Raw genomic sequence first — 27,122 nt, 5'->3', positions numbered from 1 at the left:
TTTTTTTAGAAGAAAATTATAACTTTTAGCCAGAAATACTTTGTTTTCCATTACATTTCTAGGTCTACATACGGTACTTTGTATGAATTTTTTATAGAACAGTTAATATATTAGTGTCGTTACGGTGTTCTGTTACTCCTCCGATCGATCATGTCGATTTTGTTTCTTCAAAAATCGAATTTTGATAAGGAACGAACGATTAAAACTTCATTATATATTTATTTTATTTTGTTTTCTTGTATCGATATTTTCTTCAGGAATTTTAATTATTTTTGCAATTCAAATTTGTTTAATTATTTGAGAATTTAATGGCTACTTGATCTAAAACTAACAGAAAATATGTCTATAATTTATGTTTAGATTTAATGAGAACCAGATTTAAGTAGTGGAAGTAATTCCTTCAGTGTGTTTAATCCTTATAATATAGCGCTGAGTCAAAAGGAAAAATAAATTGGTATAACTGTCATTGAGATATCTAATCTGTAAGTGGTCGGTTTCTTTCTAATCAAATAAATTATATTAGGCGTGCCATTTAAAACGAATGCAATTAAACTATATTCATTGATAGGAGGGGGAATCTGTATATATGTATATATATTAAAAAAAACTCTCCACAGAAAAAAGAACTTGTGTAAGATTTATAATAGGCGGATCTGTATACAAATTTTAACGGCAGAAAAGCTAACATTTTGTTAATTTTCTCTTTCAGTGGGTCGAGGAAAGCTTTACCAACTTTCAAATAGGTATCAACTGGAGATCGTACGTGGTTTGTGACGTGGCGTACACAAACGTCAACAATTGGCTGTGGACACCATTCATCGAGCGGGGTGAAGCAAATAGAATGTATATTGAAGTGAAATTTAGCATGAGAGACTGTAATCTATTTCCCGGTATGGCTCTGTCGTGCAAGGAGACTTTTTCTCTTTTATATTACGAATTCGATGCGGCCACAAAAGAGCCCCCGCCATGGGAACCAGAATCTTATAAACTCATCGACAGGATAGCAGCGGACGAAGGAAGATTTACTTCAACTAGCGAAGTGATCATTAACACCGAAACTAGAAGTATACCAATTACAAAGAAAGGCGTTTATTTCGCATTTAGAGACCAAGGTGCTTGTTTGTCTCTGATTGCCATTAAGATATATTACGTTACCTGCCCCAACGTAACTAGGAATTTTGCATATTTTCCCTCTACGCCTACCGGAAAAGAAGTGACTGCTATAGTGCCTGCCGAAGGACAGTGTGTTGCCAATGCCGCCATTGTGGACACGCCGAGACTTCTTTGTAAAGGCGATGGCAATTGGACTTTACCTTCTGGAGGTTGCAAATGCATGGCCGGTTATGAATCACTCGGACAGGGCTGTCAAGGTATGATATAATGTACAGAATTTTTTAATTTTTTTATATATAAATAACAACATACACTGTGTATAATATATTAAAATTTAAAACGATTAAATATTTAATTTCCGAGAGACTATAATTATCAGTTAAATTTAGTTTTTTATAAATGTGCATTTAATTATTTTCTACCGAAGAATATTCTGCTTTTCAATTCAACTACATATTTTTATTCTCTTAGCTTTTCTTTATACATAGGACCACGATATAAATTTCTATATCATAGCCTTAATAATGGCAGATTTTAAATTTGGAGTGTGGTCTACGCGAAAATTTACATCGTGTCAATTATTTTCCTATTTAATCTACGGGAAAAACTACATAAAATCATGCTTTTTTGTAAAAAAAGGGAATATTATTAATGATTTAAAATATAAAAAAATGTGTACATTGTGAATTATTATACCGAGTGATAGAATTTATTTATGTCACTATTACATGAAAAATCATTTATCTACATCAAAGGCAATTTTTAAAAAAAATTCTGTAATAAAAAATGAGTAAATCTGATTAATATATTAATAAAAATGTCACAAATTAAATCAAAACATTAAAATTACGAGGACACTCATAAGAATGTGCTTATAAATAATCATTGTTTCGTGAATGTAACCTGTAAAGACGTTAAAATTATTTGGACATCCCGTAACATTTATACGAGTTTTTCATAGTGTAACGGGTGTAAAAAATTCGGTTAGTTTATATATATTAAGAGATTATTTTACAAGTTTTAAGTCATATCACATCATCTACAGTAGCCATTAATTTAACAATATATATAAGCACAAAATAGTAAACTCTTGCCAAAAAACAATTTTAAGAGTTTTATTTATTTTTTTACTTTATTTGTCAAAGGTGTAATGATTAACGGAGACTTTATATATATTTTATGTTTTCTTATTTTTCGCAGTACAACAATAAACGGAATATTACATTTGTTTTTAGTACGTACAAGTAATTTGCAAGTAAGAAAACGTTGGAGCTTGGTTATTTTTATGGACTTACGTTTATGAATATTCGACATTCTACTGTAAATTTTAATGCTTTTGATTTCGTTTTCTGTTGGAGATTCTTGAATAGGGGAGTTGAAGTTTTACATTCTTCGTATTTTTGAGTGAAATCATCCGAGAGTTTAGAAATATTAAAAACACGATTCGAGAAGAATGGATTTTTCTTCAATAGGAGTCCTGACAGACGTATTTTATTTATGTTTTGATCATTTAGATTTGGCGAAATCGCTAACACACCTAGTCGACAGCATATTTTTCTTCCCGTTTCTCCGAAAAACAACATAATTGCTCTTCTGTTCATGCTGCCTTAGTTTTACAAGTTATTAATTATAGGCCTGCATAAAAATCAAAATATCATTATGTTAATATTATTTAAAGACAAAATTCCAATATGTATAATGCTTAAAAATGACCTCCGAGTGTAAAAGTAACACTCAAAAATACAAATTCTAGTATGTAAACCACATATCCGTGTAAAGAAAGAAAGCTCTGTTTTTAGGTATCAGTTTTTTTTCGCTTCTTGTTACCGTGGTACGTGTGTTCGGATACCACCTAAGACCAAATATATATATATTTTTTCCTGTCCTGGTTTTTTGTTGACGTGGGATTTAGCTACAGGACTTTACACTTTGAATGTTGTTTGCTTATTCAAATCATCCATTCAATTATTATACCTTTTAGTATGTGTGAGTATATACATTACATGCATATTTTAGATAGTCTGGGTTATTAAATCTTACTCTTATTATACTATTTTGCATAACCAGTTTTTAATATTTGTATTTTTATGCTCCATTTTTAAGTATTGTTTACATACTGACTTTATTAAAGTTTTATTATTTTTTATTTTTTCGTGTGGAAAAGTCTATCACGTATTAATGACAATTCAACTAGTAAAATATACTCTTAAATAATAATCATAACATTTACACTCAGTTATTTTATAAACATATATTTGCATATATTTTATTACTTATCAGTTATTTTATTTGTTATTTTTGTATATATTCTAGCGTGATACTAGTTTTAGGGAATCGATGGGAAGATTCTTAACTGTCTTCGTAGTATTATCATACCGTATTTAAACTAAATAAATTATTTTTATGTATTATTTGAATACTAAGCAGTTTAAATTTTTGCATTTTTAGACCACCTGTTTACTTAGGCATTGTTTTTTTAGATGTTAATAATACAGATTATACATAATAATAGGGCCCGATTATTCTGTTCTTGAAAGTAAAACCCCAGATGAGTAGAATTTGATTTTTTCCCCCCAGTATATATATATAATTGTTACTTACAACAACAAAAGCAGATTGTTTACTCCTTTCCAGCGTATGGCTGGATAGTTAAAGTCTATTACGAAAAAAACTGATTAATTCTCGAAGCATAGAATTTGAAGACCTGTTAATTGTGATTTATTTTTACTTATTGGTGGTGCTTAAAATCCTCATTAACTAGTCTACATTTTTCTTAGTAATTTACAGTTTAAATTACAAAACATATTTGCCAGATTAAATGTTTTATTTAAAAACAAGAAGTATGCCGAATTTTTTCTTTTTTTTTAACCCTCCCCCCTTCTTCTAGCGAAGAAGAAAAATTTATTGGTCCTCTCGATAAGGTCCTCTCGTAACATGTTGAAAATGCTGCCGATGTACCCGACTGACAAACTATGTCGGTGATAAGAGTCCAGTGTAGTCCATCTGGCCAAATTTGATCAACATATAAGTAAACAGATAAAATCCAGCTCTAAAATCAGCAACTAGTTATCCGGAATTTTTAAAATCATCAGTCACGTTGAAACAAAGAAAAATTGCTATTTCTGCAACACGAACAGTAGGCCTCAAGGCTTTATCTACTGAATATTCTCGAATCGTACGAGAATTTTTCTTAGATAAAAGAAAAAAAACCCCAACATAAGCTATATTTAGTCAGATCTTGTATGATTATAGAGAAAAATAAATCTTTATATCAAAATTAAACGTAAAAAAAAAGAATAAAATAAAGAGAGGGCTCAAATATTTTATTCATCGAGTATATCTGATGGGAAAAAATATATATATAATATTTAAGTAAAAATCTCTCTTTTACATTATTCAATGTACTGTATTTCAGAAGGGTATTGTAATTTAGAGGTTGAATATTCGAAAAACTTTGTTATTTTATATAGTTTACTTAAAATATAAGCTCTGTTATTATCTCGATGCATTAAGAGAAATACGTGGAATAGATTTCTATTGGATTTCCTCCACCCAAAAATTCCCATTGGCAAAGATTCGAGCCATCATCATACTTCAGTCGAAATGGGTTATGAATTATCTTTTGGTAGATTTATTCGAGATAATTAAGTGAGAATGCTTTGAAACTTTGTATGAATAAGTGAGGAAAAGATTTAATTTAAATTAAATGCTTCATAATTTATTCATATTCAACCTTCAGAAATTAAAAAAAAAAGGAAAAAGAAGTGTGTTTCGCTGTTTCTCGATGCTCGAACTTCGTTACAATTCGCCTTAGTTTTTCTGCTGGTTCGTTTGAATTTTAACAAATAATTAAGTTCTTTTTTGTTTTTTCCAATCCGCACGGTCGTATTTTTTAAGATAAATAAAGTAATTTCATATTAATAATTTATTTAAAGCGAAATTTTTACTCGTTTCGTCGTCGGGTAGAGGTTTAAATAAGAGGGGAGGGGGAAAAAAGACTGGAGGTTTAAGGTGCAGCGATCGATAAGTAGATACATTCAAAGATCCGATTGATATTCTTGATGTGTAATAGGCTTAATGAAATGCAAAACTCGACTTAATCCGCTCCCAACAGGTATTAAAAACCTTCTAAACGTGGTTTTAATCAGTAAATTAATCCGTTTGTAAAACGAAACAATTACGGGATTTGTGTATCGAACATCCGTCTCTATGAATTTTCGATAAACTATTTAAATAAATTAGTAATTAGATTAATAAGTAGGTACGATGACAGAGATAATAAATTGCATTCGAATCAATTAGCAACGCTTAAGAGCATCTAATCGATAATTTAAACCAAGAATATTTTACAAAACCCAAACGAAAAGTATGCTTAAAATCGGTAATAAAAACTCGAATTTTTTAATAAAAATTTAATTAATTTCCTATCTATTACTATTATATACACTTCTATTTATTAATTAATTAGTAAATATAATATTTTTTATAGTATATTTTATCAGCGAGGATACCGTTCGAGCGCTTAATTACAAAATGGCGAACCTTCTTTATTGTGTCGTGTCTTCTTTAGTAAAGGAAAAAAAAATAAAAGAATTCAGCAAATAAATGTGATTTAAACACGTCCAAGAGGCGACGACAGAGCTAAATATTTATTTCTGAGCTCATAATATCAAAAAATAGCCAGGCGCGAGTCGAGATGAAATAATTCAGCACCGGCATTTGATTTATCGCACTTCAGCTAAGTATTTATTGTTTTTCTAGTCTATAAAAAAATTGAGTTTTTCACAAAAATCATAGAATCATAAAAATTTCTTTCGTGATTTCCTACAATTTATACGATACCGAGACAGTATGAACTTTTATAATTCGATGATGGATATAGTTAAGTCGGAAGTCTCTTCCCATTTTATAAAATATGTAATAGGTTTTATTGTTATTATTTAAGATTCCTCCTCTTAGACACGTTTTAAACCTAGAAAATATATCGTTGTTTACGCTTTAAAGTCGACACGTAACTGTATATAATCGAGTATAATCCAGGAAAATTCGATACTCCTGTGTTTACAGTTGTAGAATACGAAAATTAGTTCAGACTTGTTTGGTAAAAACTGATGGTTTGCCAATGCTTCGTTTGGTATTCACCTATCTCTCTAGCAATAATTCATTCTCGGAAGGGTCGGGTTTTGCAGAGGCTCACAGTCAGACAGTTCATTACAGTGATATATTGTTTTAGTGACATTGAGTTGGTTTCTCTTATCTGCTTGTTATCGGGATAGGACCACGTGCTAAGGTGGAAGCAAAGATGGAAAAAATTAAACAAATTCGACAAGTTCAATTTTAAAGCTAGTTATTATTAAAATATCCATTAAAGATTAGAGCATTTTACAGGGAGAATTTTTAATAATAAAGTTCTTAGAGAGAGAGATAGAATGTCTTAAGGGGAAAAAACTTTATTTAATATTTACAATAACACGTTACAAGTGAAGCGAGCGATCGATACACTGCTTACTTGTTTGCAGACATTGGCTTCAACAAGTAAAACAAAATTAGACATTCATACTTTCACCCATTGGGATTTTTCACCATTCGCCAGATCGTTTGACACAATTAATAATCTTTCAAAAGCTTCAACTCTATTGTCACGAGTTTAATTAAAAATATTCCAGATAAAAACATCGAAATTCATTGACAGTATGACAGAATGAAGATCGCAAACTTTTCAAATGATTAAAACAAATAACAAAACTCACCGGCGAGTATTATTTAGATTTTTCTTACAGAAGAAGCCTTAGTGAATTGATTAACTAAAAGCTAATAAAGCTGTATAAATAACAAATTATTTATGTGTATTTTGACATTAAAAAAAATTATTTTGAGTAATAAAATTGAAGAATATAATAATAATAAAAATGTATATGTATATATATATATAATAATAATATTAGTATATTTGGAAATCTTTTATATCAGTATAGAGAAAAAGTAGGATTTCAATCTTATCCCTTCCATTTCAATTCAGTTATTATGTTATTACAGGGAATAGATTGAAAAATACACTGTTATAAAATACTTTTATTATTATAAAGAAACGTATTTGTACAGAATATGATACTATGCAGAAATAATAATATAAATCATTTATTTACAGTGCGTATATAGATTTTTATAAACAATTCGAGGAAGTAAAAGGACTATTACCCCGTGAGAATCGATGGTACAGTATATAATCAATCTTACGTTTTCAATCCTTTCAAAATTCCTTAAGCATATACAAAAGTGTATTGAATCTACCGGAAAAAGGAATATTATGTATTATTATTATTATTATTATTACTTTATTTTATAAGAAATAAGTTAAAGGAAAATTTTAATTCGCATCTACATAGCTGTTTATTTTGATATTTAATAATATTTAAAATCTTCTCCTTCTTAAACTTTGAACGGAACGTTGAAATTTATCGTACTGTACTTCAAATTTAAATATGATACCTTCAATAAAAACAATCGGGGTGCATTAATATATCTGAAATGATATCAATTGACGCTTTTTCTGTTCTTTGTTTCGTCTTGTTTCAATTTTACTCGACACTCGAAGAGGAAATGAATAGTTTCGATACATTATATCTAAACAAAGGATATCATTTCCTTTTCCAGAGTTGTTTTTCGTGTGGCATTATGGAAAGGCGCCGGGATTTTACAGTGGAGAAAAAATTGACTTAAATCGAGTTTTCATTCTCGCTGGAAAGCGAAAGAAATCGGGCGAATGTTTGAAATATTTTAAAAATATTTTTATACATTTATTTGATTTAGAAATGCATAACATCGAAGTGGTGTGTGTGTGTGTGCCTGTGTGTTAGGTAAAGCGGGTTAGTTCATTTCTTTGTTTAGATATATCATCCGGCAATATTGAAGTAGAAATTTAAGATTCTACCGAGGTTAATTTTCTAATTTATTGATATTTTTTATCCGGTTAAAAGTCTTCAAATTGGAAACGAACAATAGCAATTTGGTTTATTTTTTTCGTCTTTAATGTTGTAGTAATTATAATGACCGAAACGGAATTATTTGAACACTTTAACCTATGAAATAGCGTATAAAAAGTTTAATTAAGTGGTTTAGAGCATAAAAGTTTTACTATTTCCTTGGTATTTATCATTGGTTTTAATTATCGTTGATTATTCGAAGCGGTCGTTATTGATTATATCGAATTTTCGAAATTTGAACACAATAAAAATCTACGTAATTAAATGTAGCGGCCAACGTTACATCTTTGGTGGAATTAATAAAAGTTGATGAAGCATTTAATAAAGAAAAAAAGCTGACGTTTCTGCAGGTTGCATTCACGTTAATTTAGATGGAGCGTAGAGATAAAGTAAAATGATTTTTCTAAAAAATGTGATAAAAATCTTTCGTGGAAATGATTAAGCATATATTGTTTTCCATAGAATTTATTACCGGGTATCGGATAGATTTTTGTTTGGATTTTGTGCATCATTTCCAATAGCGAAACATAAATGGAATGCTCTGTCACGGCTTTAGGCTGGGCATAATATATCAAATATAAAACGATCTTGAAAAAATATAGTATGGCATAAAACATCAATATCAATGTTTGAACTTGAGCGTGGCACAAGAAAAGTGCGTGTGTAATCGAATGGAGTAGACCTACTCAATTATTTATTTGATGCCTATTGGAAAGTAGGAACTATCAATGGATTGTAATTCTTCCTTCTAGTATAATCGATACTTTATTCGCGATTGTCTGATGTTATTGAATAAGGCACCTATCGTATATCTACAGAACCCTTTTAATTTCGATTTAAAAAACTCCTCCAAAAACTCGACGGGATATCACCGACATCCAGTAGCGATCTGGACAGGGCGACGTCTCGGATATGTATAAATAAATTAAATTGACCTCCGAGTGTTGTCGAAATATTTATCAAGTTTTTCTTGGTCGATTTGACGTTTGCCCAACCTCACATCCAGGGGCTACAAGAAATACATTGTTAACAAACTTCTGCCGTATCTAATTATTTAGTTATATTTGTAGACTCGTCTTCGTCTAAGGCATGTTATAATTTAGTTTAGTTTAGGGAAGTATATACGAAATTTCTAGGCTGACAGTTGATCTACGGTCGTTCCCAGACAGTGTTCGGGGGATTAAACTGCCTCCTAAAACAATCCGCTGTCGCTGTTACTGGTGAGATATAGTGCTTCTGCACGTAATGATTCCACTTTGTTACTTAAATAAACTTATCTAGGTCCAAAAGTTAGGAAAAACTTGTAAAAATAAACCAAGATTCCTACTTTATTACATAGTCTTTTTAGCTATTAATAGGTATTAAATCTTTTACCGGTGTTTTTAATTCGTTCGTAAAAAAATGCACATACGTAACAATCCGCCTTTCTTCTTCGTATATAAAAGAAAAGGTGATCGAGTGGTGTAGCCTACTGTGAAATTTGTGATCAAACCCTGTGTAATTACTTAAAAATAATTGCAACAGCTGTGTAATGTGAGAAGTAATTCGAAAAGTTCTTCTCCGCTTATTTCTATGTACATTTTTCACTTCATTAAAGATTTTTGTAAAATCTTTAATGATTATTTCTTACAGTTGAAAAGAAAGAACTTATTATATAAATCGGGGGAAAAAAGAATTAGTAGTCGAACTAGTTATGTATAATGTAAATACGAGATTGACAACAATTTCGTAAAAGTAAAAAGAATAGGAGAAAAAATGTATTAAAGCCTTCCCTATTAGAAACTAATAAATTAAATTTAGCCTTTGATTAGTTTCTTATAAAAGTAAGTTCTCGCAACAAGCTAAATAAAAAGATCAATTTTCTGAACCAGAGGCATGGAAGGATCCAGTAGGAAACATTTGCGGATCCTACTTGTGTAGAAAAGGAAAAAACGAAATAAAAAAAAGAGAGCCTAAAGTTTCCGAGACGATTGAGGAGGTACACAATTAATAAGAGTAGAGATCATTAAAGGAAAGTTTCTCTTAAGAGACGGCGGGGGTGGATTTTTGGAGGGGACGAAATACCATCAAAAGAGACCGACTCGAGTTTGAAGAAAAGGAGTTTTGCTTTAATTGAAACCAGTTGCTTGTAACGGGGGAAACCGTTTGAGCGTATCCCTCTTCGCAATCTTCATATTTCTGAACGTTTAATTAGATCTTTGGGTTATGCACGTGTTTTCAGTATTCACTGTGGGAGGTCCAGTCGTCGACAGTTTCAGAAGACTGGCAATGAACTCGGCATTGAAGTAAGTTGGCTGTCAGCGTTACATAATTAAAGCTATAACTTGTATCCGGATATGATGGGTCTTTGCCTGATTTCGCGTTTGTTCTTCTACAGCCAATTTGAAAGGTAATTGGACCGAGTTTGGCTACAAATGTTTATTACACAATGCTACAAAGAAATGGCATCCGAGCAAGCAGCACTTTCATCCATTTCTAAAAAGTTATTGTAGAGAGTCGAGGTCCAGCTGTGACCAAGAGCCCATCAGCTTGCATAGAATTCAAGTTTTTGTCAAATATGAGTGCTTGAAAGAAGTAGTTTCTTATTCCAACCTGCCGAATTCTTCTTTTATCTACTCGAAACATCAAAAACGATATTTTTCATTGCCCGAAACCTCCAAGAATTTTAACCGATTTCGTCAAAGATAATTCCCTCCGTTACCGTAAATATTATACCGGTTCGTTTTACCTGTTTACGTAGTCTCTCTTAATTAAATTTTAATAATCTAGCAATTCATATTTTACAAAAGTTATTATTTAGAATATAAATTACAGACTCTTATATATTTATATATTAGACTCGACTGTAAACTTGGTTTTCATTGAAAGAGTAACTAACCTATTTACAGAATGAATAAACAATGAGCCAGCCACGAGAAACTTTTTTCTACGACGACGTACACGTTTCAGAAATGTTTAAAAAATAATAAATTTCTGGAGTAGGTTAGAGAGAACTTATTCGTTCTTTAAACAGTTCACACGGCAATTAATTAGCGGCGTTTAATCCATCCTTTTTTTTGACCTTACTTACTTAAGAACTTTGGAGTTCAGTGCAAATTTGAGGTCGTTATTTGCTATAGCGTAAACACGAGAGGGAATATTTTCGGGATAAAAGATTTATGGCTAAACGTCATTGTACTGTGAAGCTATTTAAACATACGGTCAGTCTTCATGTCCTTGGAACATGACCCGCCGTCATTTGTCATGTTGTGTCTTGGATTTTTAGCTCGCAGTTTTAAGTTGCATGATAAGTAGTGTCCAGGTGTGCCAAATACGTGAAATTCTTTGGGCGAAACGAGATCATCCGCTGACCAGTTCTTTTGTTTGTATCATATCTTTTCATTTCATCATTATAGTAAAATGTTTAATGAATCCGGTAATTTCTCCGTTTTCCGGCCACGCGTTTGACTTATTAACACACATTTCTTTGATGATTCATTATTGACACTAAACCTCGCTCTCCCCGGAACTCCGACATTATCAATCTTATTTTAAACCTTTTTTTTTCATCCGTCTTGTCGGTCGATTTTTGTATTGATGCATATCCGCCTCCACGTAACATTTTTCTCTGTCATTTACTCTTCTGAAGAACTTAAGTAATGAAGAAAAACTTTCTTTCCATCGCCGCCCTTTAGTAAAAGTAATGTCGGAGGGTCATTAGAATTATTTTTTTTTTTAGTTTCTCTGGCCTTTTTCCCTTTTTTTCTTAAGGAAAAAAACTCTTTTTATTATACAGAAAGTAACCATTAGAAAATGTTGTTGTTAGTGACTTATTACGATTAAAATGACCAATCGTTTAATGTTTTGTAACAATGATTACTGGCCACTACCTCGTATAACCTGATTTTGATTTTATTCGCTAAACGAATTCTCCGTTTCTTTCTTCTTCTTCTTCTTCTTCTCTTCTTTTCTTTTTTTTCTCCTTTTTTAACGTAATCTTGTCAGTATTTTTTTACTTCACAGAGACAGATTGCTTTTAGAAAAAGATATAAAGGAATTAAAACCTAATATCATTTTGCCAGTTACTTTAAACTACATTAAAATTAATGTTTTTAAAACTTAAAATTTAATCTTAAAAAAAGTTCTATTTCTTTGAAAAATATTATATATATATATATATATGTTTTTCAACAAAGAAAATGATTATATTATAAAAATATAATTTAATTTAATAAGCTGATAAAAAAATATAATAATAAATACTGCTGTATATCAATAAGAAATTTTTATTTTTTACAATGAAAAGAAAGATTAAATTTTCAATTATTATCTTAGAAAATTTTAATTTAAACAGGGATTTAATAAATATTAACTTTTTTTTTTATATTATTATTATTATTATTAATACTAATTCTAATTAAAATTGTAAGCTTGTAATTTCTTTAAACAAGTCTGGTTTAATTATGGTTTCATTAATTTGGAATGATGAAATATTGCACCAAGATTACTTTTAGATTTATTATAACAGCTGTTGAAACAGATTATTTTGTTTTTTTTCCATGTTAAATATAAATTATTTTGTCCGAATAATAAAATATCAAGTTATGAATTTATTTAACGAAATAGGATATATGACTCCTCCCGTAGGAAATATCAATTTTAAAAAATATGATTATTAATTTTTATATATATTTTATATTTAATCGAATGAAATTCTACTTAGAAAAAAAATTTTACTAATTAAATTATACTACAGTTTATAAGAAGGGATTTGTCTGACTGTAAACAAGACTTCTCTGAATATCTACACTTTTTTCCAATTGTATTTTTATTTTTTTTTGTCAAATCTATAAAATTTATGATAGATAAAAGCATGAACGCCAGTAATATAAATATGCATATGTATAAAATCAACAAAAAAAAAAAAAGGATTTTAATGAATGCACTTCTTTGATTTTTATATATTTATCTGGCTTCTATAATAATATCGCCAATCATTTTAGTTGTTTATAAAAGTTTTTTTAAAGTTTTTTATTAAGAGTGTCCAAATTGGATCGGTTCTTTGTTAAAAAGTTGGCAGTTATAGCCCTTCAGATCCTGTCTGTGATATAAGTCTTATGAAATAAAGAAATATGTAACTAAAACGAGTTTAATGAAGGGGGGAAAACGGTAAAATACATATGTACATTTTAACTAAATTTCTGAAATTATTTCTCTTACTTTAAGCTTATTTTAATTTTTCTTGAATTTTTTTTTATTGATAATGAAAATCTGGCAGTATGTACTCTTTCATATGCAGCATATTTTTCTTATAAACAATAAATTTAAGATATAAGATGAGGTGTGATCTTATTAATATGGAGAGCATCATCTACAGAAGTTAGTACCAGTCCTGTCACCAAAGAGAGATATGTTGTGAACTTATACATCAGGCCATAGATGCAATAATTCATCGACAAATAGATTGTTTAGAGGTTTGCAACCAATTTCGTGTCACCCAATGAAGTTTTTTAGTTAAAGAAAGCGAGAATTATCTGTCTTGGTTATAGAAAACACTTCTAGATTGAATTCAATTCCTAATAAAAATCAAATTCTGAATATAACCGTTACGTTCGATGATGATTAAACTTATTGACTGCGAATACAAAAATTAATTAATTTTTAAATGTAATATTGTGCATATTTTCTCACATTTGAATATTTTAACTAGCATTAAGAACAAAGTCGAAGAGTTAATAACTGAAATTAGCATTTAATGCCACAAAAATTTATACTTAAATTTGAATATTGGCTTTTTAAATAGCATTACATTTAATCTTTATATAATAGTGTATTAATGTCTAGTATACCACTGTCTTGTTAATAAATGGGATTGTTTAAGAAATTCTCAGTTATATAAGTGAAGAAATTAGCATATTAAAACTATTTGCATTAAAAATATCCATTGTATCGTATAAATTAATCCGCTACTATTAACTTCACTCGTAGAAATATTTTCCTCGGAAAGTAACTTTGTAAAAAGAAATATTTATTAAAATCCAAATTGCTAATAAAAATTTTTTTTATTAGCAATATTAATTTATCGTAATTCCTATTAAATGCCCTGTAGATAGTAATGCCAAGATTTAATTAACTTTTAATTTAATTTAATTTAAAATTTAATTATTTCTGAATTTATTACTACTACTGAAAAATTAATTAAAAGTTTCAGCAAGATTAAATGGAAATACTTTTCTAAATTATTATATCAAAATTTGTTTATATTGAATTTTTATACGGTCGGAAATTACGGTTTTTAACATCAATTTTTCCGTCAGTATGTAAAATATTTTTAGAAAAATAAAATTCGGTGATAAATATTCTTATTTTCAAACCTTTCTATTTTATAGAAGTATACCTAAGGACCACTTTAGTATTTTACTTGTTGGACAGCTTTAGCTATTAAAGTAAATGTTTGGAAGGCCTCACAATGATATTTAATGGGGAAAATGTGGACATGGCTTGAATTCTTGATTTTATAATAACATCACTTTTTGTTATAGAAGACTGTGAATTATATTCAGTTAAATTACATATTCATTTAAAGTTTGATTAAAAAAGTAAATAACACGGATCTAGAGTTATGAAAAAATTTACTAAACATTTGAAAACTCTAATGTAATACTGTTTTAACATATAATTGAGTTTTTAATGTTTTTTTGTAATTCATTTTTGTAACCCTACGGTTATCGTTCGTACTTTCTAGATATAATTAAATTAATGGATTTTTGATTGAAGAAAACTAAAAGAGTATTACTTTTGAGTTAAAAAAGATTTTAAAATTCTACTGATTTTAAATTGTAAATGTGTTCGGACTTGAAATTAATTTATAGCATGGATAAGTTCGAAAAGATGTATACATATATAATATTGATTCTTGATGAAAAAGTATAAGCGAAGTTGAAGTTTGTCAGTCATAAAGCTTATAATTTGATATAGAGTATAACATACGATGCATAAAATCCACATGATAACAGTTTAGAATGTAATATTAGATTATAAGGAAGCATGACTGGACTGAAAATAACAAGTATTACAAAATAATCAACTTTTATTTTGCAATATAATTTTATCAAATGTTTTTGTATGTATAACTACAAGCTTCTTCAAGAAATTTGAAATACAATAACTTACCGAAGCTAAAAAGCTTATCGGTATTAAATATTAATAGTAAATTATACAACAGTAAATTATACTATTACTTCAACTGTATGTTGAAGTAATAGTAAATATTTGAACAGAACATAAGTAAATTCAAATTAGATATTGACAACCAAATGTGTTTTTTTCACTATAAAAAATATTTTATTTGCTATTATTCTCAGATACATGAAATATGTTATGTTAATATTATTTCAGAAATAAGATGTAGGATCATACCCAACAAATTTTTTCATATCTTGTAACATACAAAAATAGAATATTTATGTATTTACTTGAATATAAACTGAAATTAAATGAGAATTTCAAATCATTTATTATTATTATTTATTATATAATTAACTTTTAATAAGTCATTGATAGTGCTGTATATTATAATTTATTTTTCAAATATATATTATTGATTACAGTTAATTTCATTTGTTTCTTCTCTTGACACATTGCAAAATTCTTTAAATTTTATTGATTTTTTTTTCCTGTAGAAATTGTATTATATTAAATATAAGGTTCTTATTAAAATTAATTTAAAATAATGTATGTGTATGTTTAATACTTCAATACAATAGCAAAAAAAAAAAAATATTTTAGATGAACAGTAATATAAAACAATTTTTAAATTACAAAGTAATTAAATATTAACAATAGTATAGTCGTTACATATTTTTTAAAATTTTAGTTAAGTATAAACATTTATTTTATTATTGATTGACATATCCATGCATGATGTGTAGATAGGTAGATAGTATTTATAGCTTCATTGGTTTTTGAGATATGTTACAAATCATTTCGTGGAGACAAAGAAATTTTGGCAGTATAATATAATGTTAGATTTTGAAAGCCAACACAGATATCAAACTAGATAATTATCGTATTTGATTCACCGCAGGCAAAAATAAAAAATATACGAATGCAAAAACGATGCAAATGAGACTAATAATAATACGTTCTTCGGATTATTTTTAATTTAAAAACTTTTCGATATAATTTTAAAAATATATTCTAAATACTGGCAATTCGAATATACAATTAATGCATAATTCATTTATTGTTTCCATTGAAACCAATGATTAAATTATTGATTGGACATGGCCTTCAGATCAAGACTACACAATGTGCTATAGAAATATCTTACATATATTAATTTTCTTTATCATTATAAACCTTTAGAAAACTGGGCACTTAAAATGCTTAGATTTTTAAAACAATACTAAAGAATCTGATCCTTTGTTTTGAAATTCTTGATAGATTTTATTGGTTACTAAAATTCATTTTTAATTCCACTGAATAATTATTTAGCAATTAAAGAAAAAGAAATCAATGTTAAACTGTATCAGGGTTAAAGTAGTCCTGAGTCAATTAGCATTTCTAACAAATTTCTACCTTGGAGTGTTTTTATGTACGTAATGTTACGGGGACATTTAATAACCTTGTCCTAGTTTCTTGACAGGAACTGTCAATATCTCAACACTGTTATTAATACCAATGGTACTGGTCAGCTTGATGAATTTATTCCACTTAAAAATATATTTTAACTTATGCAGGTTTTAATGCATTTGATAAATAATTCATATTTTGTTGAATATCACAATTTTCTACAGTAGTGATTTTAGATATGAGATTTTTAGGAATAGAAACAGTATTTAGTTTATACAGATACATTCCCATATAAAATTTAAAATTTTATCAGAATATAAATTTGTATGTATTTTGTTTACCTCTTTTTAAATTTATCATTTTCAAAAGAAGAGACCAATAAAATGAAACAAAAGGAATAGTAGTGTTAAGTTATTTTTTTACTTGGGAATAATTTAATTTTATACAGAAATTTACGAGAGGGATTAAATAATAATTAACGTTAATAATCTTAGTTATAAAAAATTCATCGTATCAATTATCGTTTGTGTTGTTAGTCTATATTAAGTGCGCTAGGCAGTTATGATATGCGACTTGACCACCTGGAGTCTCTCGATACTTTGACCTCTGTACCGAAAATGTCAGTGGGGGTCGTGAAATTTAAATGCTCTTTTTCTGGCATTGGTATTTATGAGTCCCACTCCTCATACATCACGGAAGAAAATGAGATATCTCCATAGGAGCTGACATTGTCATTGCTCATCCCACCTTAGGTGTCTGTCAGTGCTGTATACAAAATTCAATCATTTTAATATAAAATTTGACTCATTTTGCATTTTTTTTTTACTAGGATATGGTGAAGATAAGTTTTTTGCACGAGATTCTTTGCTCGTAGAAAAAAGAAATATCGCTTATTCAGAAAATAAATATTGAATACAAAATATTTGAAAATAGTTGAATTCACAAATTCTTTATATTTTGAACTATTTAAAAAAAAAAAAAAACTAAATTTTTAAACAAAAATAATTATTTCTTTCCATAATTAGTCCATAACATTTAATTGATAGCCAAATTGTATATTTATAAATAAGTTTTTTTTAATGAAATTTTAATTGATATGATTTCTCAAATTATAAAAAATTAATGGAAATTCTGTCTATTTGACAAATGATTTATAGGTGTAAAGTCAGTGTCTCCGTGCTACCAAATTATTCTTTCATTTCTAGACTTGTTTATGCAAATAAGTGTCAAATGCTATTACAAGAATGTTCAAGGTTGATTGATTTTACAATAAGTCAAATGTGATTTTCATTCTTTACAAGTTTGTTATGAGAAACAAGAAATTTAGATATTTATATTCTGTTTACTAAAAAATCAACAGATGTTTTAATAATGTTTTTATAAAAGAAATGTTTGAAATAATAGTAAAATTAGTTGTAAGATTTTTATATGTAAACTGTAGAGAAATATCAAGTAAATAATAATAATTGTTTTAATTTAAATGACATATTAAACTATATTTAAAATTTTTATTTCAGTGTGTAGTATTGGAACTTTCAAATCATCCATCGGTGATGAAAAATGCTCATCGTGCCCATTACATAGCACGGCACCATATACGGGCTCAATTGAATGTAAATGTGACGACGGCTATTACAGATCGCCAAAAGATCCCAAGAAGCAACCGTGCACAGGTAAATATCTTTTAAGTGTCTTTGTATTTAATTATAAAAACGACATACATAAAAGGCGTATATTAATTTTTCTATTTTTAATACTGGTACTAAAAAATGTAAATATTCGGAATAAAATAGATTTATATAAAATTATATAAGTGTTCATTAGAATCTTGCTGTTTCAGAACCACCCACAGCTCCTCAAAACTTAACAGTCAGTTTCATTGATCAGTCTACTGTAGTATTAATGTGGCAAGCCCCATCTTATCTCGGTGGTCGTAATGATACTTTTTATAGAGTAGTATGTGATGCATGTGGGAATGCAGTATCATATATTCCTTCAGAAAATAAATTTAATGAAACTAAAGTAACAGTTAGTGGATTGCATCCGGTCACAACATACAGATTCCAAGTCTTTGCTGAGAATGGTGTTTCAGAATTTACTAAAAGCAAATATACGGACATTACAGTTACAACCGAAGCATCAGGTTTGTAAGAATTCTATTATATAATGTAAGAGTAGAAGAAATAATTTCAAAAAAGTGTTTTTTATTAAATTTATAAAATATACTATATAAAAATTATTTCCTTGCAGTAAATATCTGTTTTAATTTTCTATTTTTAAAACTTGTAATCAAAATTTTATGTAAAATATTGAATTATTTTTAAATTGTTTGTTTTAAAACTGTTATTTAAAATTATTTTAATTAATATAAAAATATGTTAGTTACATTAAAAACATTAATGAATTTCTTATTAGTTTTTCATAAATTAAACTCAATTTTTTATATTTTTAAGAAGCAATTTTATATTATTTAGTTTTCTATTTAAATATATTTTAAACAAAATAAACATAACAAAATATGTTGAAAATGGGTTAATGAATTATATAATTTAATCAGTAAAATAAATTTGATCATTTAAAATTATAACACCGCATATTCATATGTGTTAGATCAGTGGTCCCCACCCCCGGTCCGTGGATCAAATGGTACCGGGCCGCCCAAGGAACATTAAATTATTTCTATTTTATTTACTGTGGTGTATTTCTCTTGGGTTTTTGCGACTTTCAATAGACGAGAGGTTAACCGGGAGCTGAGAGACGTCACCTAAAACCGTGAGTTAAAATGTTACACCAAAACATGAATATAAAGTGATTTAACTGTATTTTACTTTGAAGGCATGTTTAAATACAATTAAATTAAAATTATTAAATCAAAACCATCTAAAATATAAACAATCAACGTCCCCCCTCGGCAGGCCGTGGAAAAATTATCAAACATTGACCGGTCTGCGGCGATAAAAAGGTTGAGGACTGTACCTTTTTGGGGCGGTAAAAAGGTTGGGGGCGTTTTTACAATCTAACGCAGTGTTAGATTGTAAAAACATTAAACTTTTAAAATTATAAATATTGAATTATTGATTTATTATTCTTTTAAAATTTTTCACGCAGTTCCGTCTGTTGTCGCTAATGTAAGGGCAATCTCGGTAAAAAGTACAGAAATATTATTAACTTGGGATCCACCGGACGATCCATTTTCTGAAATTGAAGTCTACGAAATACGTTATTTTCAACGTAATTATGAAAAGAATGCATCGAGTATCTTGACAAAAAAAGAGGAAATCTCTTTCACCAATCTCAAACAAATAACCGAATATGGCTTTCAGGTAAATTCAGCATATTGAATTTATTTAATATTAAAATAGAAATATATAAATCTGGATTTACGTCTTTTGTTTTAGGTTCGCACAAAAACTACTCACGGATGGGGAGAATATAGTCGACCAACGTATAAGTTTACGGGGCAATTAGTGAGTAGCCCAAGTATGTATCAATTATTATTTAAATTGTATTGAAATAAAATAATTTATAAGACATTATATTGCAAAACTAATTTTTATTCATTTCAGCTCCCGTAGAAACTGATGATCCAGTACAAGTACCAATCATAGCTGGAGCAACAGTAGCCGTAATCGTATTATTAGTTGTCATTGTGGTTATGATTGTTTTATACATAAGAAGGTATGCTTGTTACATGTGTATATATAAATTTAAAAAATTATTAACAGTGAAAACAAGTTGCTGCGTTTCGAGAAAATTATATATATTATAAACGTAACAACATTTTTTTCATTTTCAATAAGCAATGTAAAATGAATTTATAATTATGAAATTAGTATAATGGAATGTTAATTTGAAAAAAACGAATGAAATAGAATATTAATATACAATATTATCAAATTATGGCATATCATCTGTTACGGCCAAAAACCTTAAAAGATTTATTCTATAAATTCTCTATTACTTTAAAAATAAATATGACTAAAAATCCATTCTTTATTTTCTAAGAGGATATCTTTGTGACTGAATTCTGCAGATTCTAGCATGATGTTGTTTTATCACTGCTGACTTCATTGTTTCTCCTCCTTTAACAACTGTTTTTATCACCAGTTAATGAATGTATTGTATGAAGAAGCTTTAGAAACATCTCTATTTTTGGCCGAAAAATCAAGTTTAAAGGGCTTACAAAACGAATCTTCTAATATTTTAACCTAAAGAAAAAGTGTTAAAATATTTAATAAAAGCAATTTTATTAGAAAAAATTTTAAATTTAAAACTATAAAATTGAAATTTAAATCTTTATATGAAATTATGAGTTGACATTTTAAAATAAATTTAATATTCCATCATATTTGTTTATGAATACATTTTACTAACTTTCAATGTAAATGCATTTTCATCTTGTAGGAAATATTTTGTGCAAAAGTAATATATAATATGTATCTACATTATGTTGTTTGTAATATAGATGCTAGTGAGTTTATCAGTCTGTGTAATGTGTCTTTATACAAGAATATGAGTGTTTCTGTAACATATTTTTGTATTATGATCGTAAAATTTCTAATGATTGTATCATTAGAAATATTCTAGTTTGTTGTTATAAATTTAATTTAATTTTACTTTTAGTGTAAGTGTATACTTATTTATATATATATAAACAAAAATGTTTTCTGTTTATTTGAATAATGTACATGAGAGAATAGAAAAAAGTTTGACGACTTCCATTCTCTTGTTTGGGGCTGCTGAGAGGATTATTAAGTGCTGGAACAAGACTAATATGTTCCCCTTCACCTATACATGGACACATAAATCAATGTCATAATTGTACATTTATTAATTTCATTCAGACATACTTGCAATTATATTAAAAAGAGGACAAGTACTTCTGTAAAAGATAATACACATTAATAAAAACAATAATACACATTAGTATATAAACAATAATGAAACAATATACACAAGCAATGAATTTAATGCTAGATTGGTTACAAGCTCATAACAGTTATTATAGTTGAAATGTAATGGCATTTACATTCTGCTGAAGAAAGGTGCTTTCCTAGTCTTTTTCCTGGCAAAATTGCAAATCATATTATCAAAATCAATCATTTTTGCAAGGTCAGACTCAATACTAAATCTTGCCAAATCTACCAGTTATCCTGTGACATAGTCGATCTTAGATAATTTTTTATCAGCTTTAGTTTGCTGAATGAGCACTATGCAGAGGTGACAGTGGCAGAAATTGTTAACAGAATACAGCGGCAGACACATATATTAGGAAAGAGTTCTTCCAGCTTGTATCTTTTCAAGCAATTCAGTAGCTCCAATGGACTCAGTTGGCCCTCTCCAAAATTTGCTTGATGAACAGATGGCAAATGACTTATCTCCATTACAAGACCTTCACTGATATCAGCAGAATATTGATCTGTGTTAGTTATGTGTGTTAAATATTGCTCAGGAAGATAAATTACTTTAATCAAAAAACAAATAGTATTTATTTATTCTGTAACAGATTGCCCTGTTCTGTTCTTACATCACCTCACGTATGGTACCGTGTTGCCAGTGCTCAACGGGTGATGATCAAAAAGTTATTGTTTAAAACAAAGAAAAACTACAATAATCTGCCAGTAATTTTAATTTTTCTTTCAGTCCATCTTGAGGAATTGATAGGTACTTCCAGAGGAAGCTTAACTTCTCTCAGAAATGTTCACTGCAGCATTGAAATGAACAGTCAGTCCTCTAATAACATTATCTAATATTACATAGGAGACAGACTTTTTGAAATATGCTTCCTTGAGATTCATCAATTTCATCCTGTTTTGACAAATCTGCTTCTTTTGTACCACCTTCATCTTGGAACCTCTTTCTTTTGCATTTTGCTTCACCCAAGTTTCAGAGAGTTTCTATGCATTTCTATGCACAAATTAGAAGCAACATGCTTAGCTTTGCTCCACATACTTTTCCAGCTTTCCGAAGATTTGTCAGTTCTGAAATCAAGCTTTTTAAGTTGGACACTTCGACATCCAGCATTGAATTTCTGGACTGAATAACCTTGTTACAGATATCAACTGGAACTAATACTCGGTACCATACAACTGACATTATCACACACATGAAGGATATGACATAAGACAAAGCTCCATTAATCTTGTTTTGGCAGTTAGGTTCAACTCCAAGAGGTTTTCTAATGCTAATGCAAAGCCTGGCAAATGGGCTACAAAGGGCTTTATTCAACATGGTCTGACCATCATGTGTTAGACATGCCATGAAGAGAACAGCCAATACAGTTCTGCAAGATTTTCTATTGCTGTGGACTAGAACTAAACAAGTTGTAAATGGTTTGTACAGTTCCAAAGTATGTTATGGCTTCAGGAATGCGTTCTGCAGCATCATTTCTACACAAATTAAGTGCATGGCATCCACATGGTGAAAATAAAGCTGTTTCATATTGCTCAAGTATTCTCGCTTGTGTACCTTTATATTTTCTTGCTATGTTGGCTGCATTGTCAAAGCCTGTGCACAACAATCCAACAGTGGAATATCGTGTTCTTTCGATTTTTCTACTATCATTCTACTGTGCTATGTGATATCCTGTTTTATGGCTTGTGTCAACAAACTAAAAATCTTTCTACAATTTCATCTGGTTTACATATGGTATTACATAATGCAAAAGAAACATTTGTTCAACATGGGATGAATCTGGCATGGAATCAACAGTAACAGCCAAGTACTTTGCAGTTTTCATGTCCTCCAACATGTGTTGCTTTACAAATGAGGAACATTCGGCAATTAACTCATTTTGGGAATCAATACTGAGATAATGTATTTGAAGTTGTTCTTCCTTTTCTTGTGACTCTAACTTGCAACCCATGTTCTTTTAGAATTGGATCCCAAAGAGACAACAACTCTGACTCCCAGAAAATTTCCATTGTCTTTTTTGTCAATGTGCTGGAAACTGCCAGACAAAGCAAGCCCCCCATTCACCAAGGAATAGTACATTATCAATGATTCATTTCATAATGTTGCACTAATTGATAGATTCTGTTTCAATTGCTGCCTCCAATAGAATTGTCAATGCCTTTGCCAGATGACAGGCGTCTTTCTAGTTCTCGCCAAGCCAGATAGCACTGCCTATGACTATTGCTTCTCTCATGTTCTGGGATGCAAATACATAATTTTTGCCATTTTTTAGCTGCTGGTCACTTCTGTTGATGCAAGATGTTGAGCTCATGCTGCAACAGATTTTGTTACAAAATAATTGACAAGGAAAGCAAAATAATGCTTGTTTCACTTCACACCAGATGAGCCAATCTTGGTCATGATTTGCACCATTTAAACTTCAAAATGTTAGAATACTTTCAGGAAAAAACTGTTTATATATATCTTTGAGAAATGTTTTAGGAAAGCCAGTATGACCTTTAATAACATAGTTTTTTTTATATCCAGTTCAGAGGGCACGTCTGTTACAAGAAATCAAATATCAGTTCCAGTATTTGACCTACTCTTCTCTTCACTATGTCTGCCATGCCCAGTTTCTGTAGACAGTGAAGTGCTCTCGTCACTAACATTCAATTGCTTCTCTAAATCTTTAAATTGAGAATTTACTTGATCTGGTGTTTCTTGAAAATCCAAACTGGCCTCATGATTTTCTGACCTATGTTTCAGTTCTGCACTTTTCTCATATTGTTCTGAATTTAAAGTTTCAGTTTGATTAGTTTTGCTTGTTTTGCATTTAACGCTAAATTGAAAAGGCATTTGTCACTTCTTTTTATTAATCTCATCACGTTTCTGTTTTTCCTTGCATTTTTGAGCTCCAGATTTTCGAGATACATTTTGCAACCATTCATAAATCGAAATGACATATAAAATATATTCATAAACAAACTTGCAAGCTTAAATGCTATACACACAAACTATAAATTATTAAGTATATATTGAATATTGTTTTTCTTTTTAAAAATTTGGTTTTGTAATAATTAAAAACAAAATTTTCCTCTCATAGGCCCCCCCTTTAAGCTCAATGGGCCTCAGAATAATGTATCGGCTGCACTCCCCTCAGGCCTGCTCTTGTTACATATTCATCGGAACAAAAACAATATTACAATACACATTGATCAATCTTCTATTTTTCCACATAATAACCAAGTTTTTTAAAAATTTGTTCCAGCACTGCACAAGTTTTTTTTGATATGTTTGAAGAAATCTAGGCCTAGTCTCTTAAAATACTTCCACACTGCAACTTCCACAACATTGTCTAATTAAAAATGCTAGCCTTGCTGAATATCCTTCAGTTTGGGAGCAAGATCTGGGCTGTATGGGGATGGTCCAATTGTTCCCAAGTGAATTTCTTCAAGAGTGCCGTAACATTTTTGGCAACATGTGACCAAACATTGTTGTCGAAAAAGATCATGTTTTTGATCAATAATCCAAAACCTTTTCTTCAGAATAATTGCCTTTAACTTTTGTAAAATTTGACAATATCTTTGTCCATTCACAGTTTTCAACTTGAGCATCTCCATCTTTACAAAAATTGATTTGAGGGATATGAGAGAGCCCATTTTACACAGATATGGCCACAATGTTTCATCAGTTCCATTTAACCTGAGGTGTGGTTAGACAACTCCAGACAATTATGGAAAAGACGTAGCTACATTTTCATTAATGTGCAATGTACAGGGAATATAACACAGTTTATCTTTATGATTTTTTTATTATTTATATTCCAATAGCAAAATACATTACAATCAATAATAACACAATAATAAGTTACAATTTTTAAACAATTTAGTCATACTAAGAGACTGTTAATTATAAAACCGCTATAATTTAGGCAATTTTAGCTACACTTGTCTGTATGCACTCATACTACCATGATTGCAAATGTTCTTTTATTTACATTTCTAAAAACGTAAAGGTCTATATTAAGTTTAATAATTACAATTATGTGATATTTAATTATTGAATTTGCTATTATTAGAATTTTCTGACAAAAATGGAAGTTTTATATTAATTTAATTCATAATTTATTTCATTACAGATTAAGATTTAAATTTCCAATTAGTAACTTAGAACGCTTAATAGACTTTTTAGTGTTTTTTCATTGTCTTTTGCATTAATGAAAATAAAATATCGAACAAAATAAGCATTAATCATTGTACTTAATATTGATTGTATTTATTTAATTGTAGTAAGATGTTTCTTAATGATGTTTAATAGAATTTTGTCACTCTTGAATACATCATTAATCTTCCAAAGCAACTTTTATTGCAAAATCCTAAGTCTACTTTTAAATTGCACTTTCTTAATAGTGTCAAAACATCATTGAAAAGTACTTTTTAAAATTAAGAAATGTGAAGAGAAGAACTCATTTAATTACTGCAAACTTTCCAACAAAGTACAATAAACTTTTGATTGTCTAAAATAAATTAGAAAAAAATCCGAGATAATGAAATTCTTTGCCATTCATATAAAATATGCAAATACTTAAAATTTTAGAAAATATTGCAGTCCAATGTAATGGTAATAATGTAAGTTCATTCAATATCTAGTATTAAACATTTTTATATATGAAATCTGTACTGTTATATTGTAGTTTTAGCAGTTATGTTGTACTATCCCATATTTGCACTTACTTTATTATCAGCATCTTAGTTAAATTACTTTTGTATTCATCTAATCATGGATAATAGGAAGCTGTTATTCATTTATTATTTAGAAGTAATTGAATTAATAATTGTTAGAGCAATATAAAAATTTATTTTTTTTCCAATTACTTTAAAAATTAAATTCAAGACGTCTGCAGCCGACAAAAAAAATTGAAATACATTCACCGATCAGAGTAGAAAATCTAGAATATTTTCCAGTAATATGCCCGATTTAAACTGGCTTATTATTAATTTGTTACTTAACTGATTTTGTTTACAAAACAAAAATGTTGCATATTTTCAGTATTACGATTAAAATAATATCGCATTCTTTTATAAATAATAATTGATTTAAACATTAAACTTTAAGGTTAATGTTACCTATGGTTCCAAAATGGCAGCTCGTCTCTGATTCCAGCAAATAGAAGAAAGGAAACAGTGGGGATGCACGTTCTAATTAACCTAACCTATTCTAATAAATTACCATAATTATTACCAACAAAATTATTAGAATAGATTAGGTTAGGTTAGAACATGCATCCCCACTGTTTCCTTTCTTCTATTTGCTGAATCAGAGACAAGCTGCCATTTTGGAACCATAGGTAAACATTAACCAACTTTAATATAGTAATTATACATTCAATGATATATAAGACGAAACGTGTCGAAATACAATATTTTATTATTATTTAAAGGACTACATTTTCAATTTACTGCAAAATATTTTTTCTTTATCTTTTTAAAAAAAATACTTAAAATTATTTTTATATTTCATAAAAACTAATATTTTTATAAGTGACCAGAATTATATTTTAGAAAGAATATATTAAGATTT

The 27,122-nt window shown here is 28.9% G+C and overlaps 1 protein-coding gene across 3 annotated transcripts in view; it reads left to right on the top strand.

Annotated features, from left to right (window-relative positions):
* LOC136971569 (ephrin type-A receptor 4-A-like) overlaps positions 1–27,122 on the top strand; it is an 86,450-nt gene that overhangs the window by 46,430 nt on the left and 12,898 nt on the right. For all 3 annotated transcript variants that reach the window (XM_067266035.1, XM_067266034.1, XM_067266033.1), the window contains exons 4-9: positions 710–1,370; positions 18,167–18,322; positions 18,490–18,792; positions 19,758–19,972; positions 20,048–20,129; positions 20,216–20,327. In XM_067266035.1, coding sequence (XP_067122136.1) covers positions 710–1,370; positions 18,167–18,322; positions 18,490–18,792; positions 19,758–19,972; positions 20,048–20,129; positions 20,216–20,327 — 1,529 coding nt within the window. The remainder of the gene's footprint in view (positions 1–709; positions 1,371–18,166; positions 18,323–18,489; positions 18,793–19,757; positions 19,973–20,047; positions 20,130–20,215; positions 20,328–27,122) is intronic.

The sequence above is a fragment of the Centruroides vittatus genome, unplaced genomic scaffold (assembly GCF_030686945.1).
Source record: "Centruroides vittatus isolate TY-2023 unplaced genomic scaffold, ASM3068694v2 contig_2604, whole genome shotgun sequence".
Lineage (NCBI taxonomy): Eukaryota > Metazoa > Arthropoda > Arachnida > Scorpiones > Buthidae > Centruroides > Centruroides vittatus.
The sequence above is the reverse complement of the archived record's forward strand: the minus strand, read 5'-3'. Positions and strand labels throughout refer to the sequence as shown.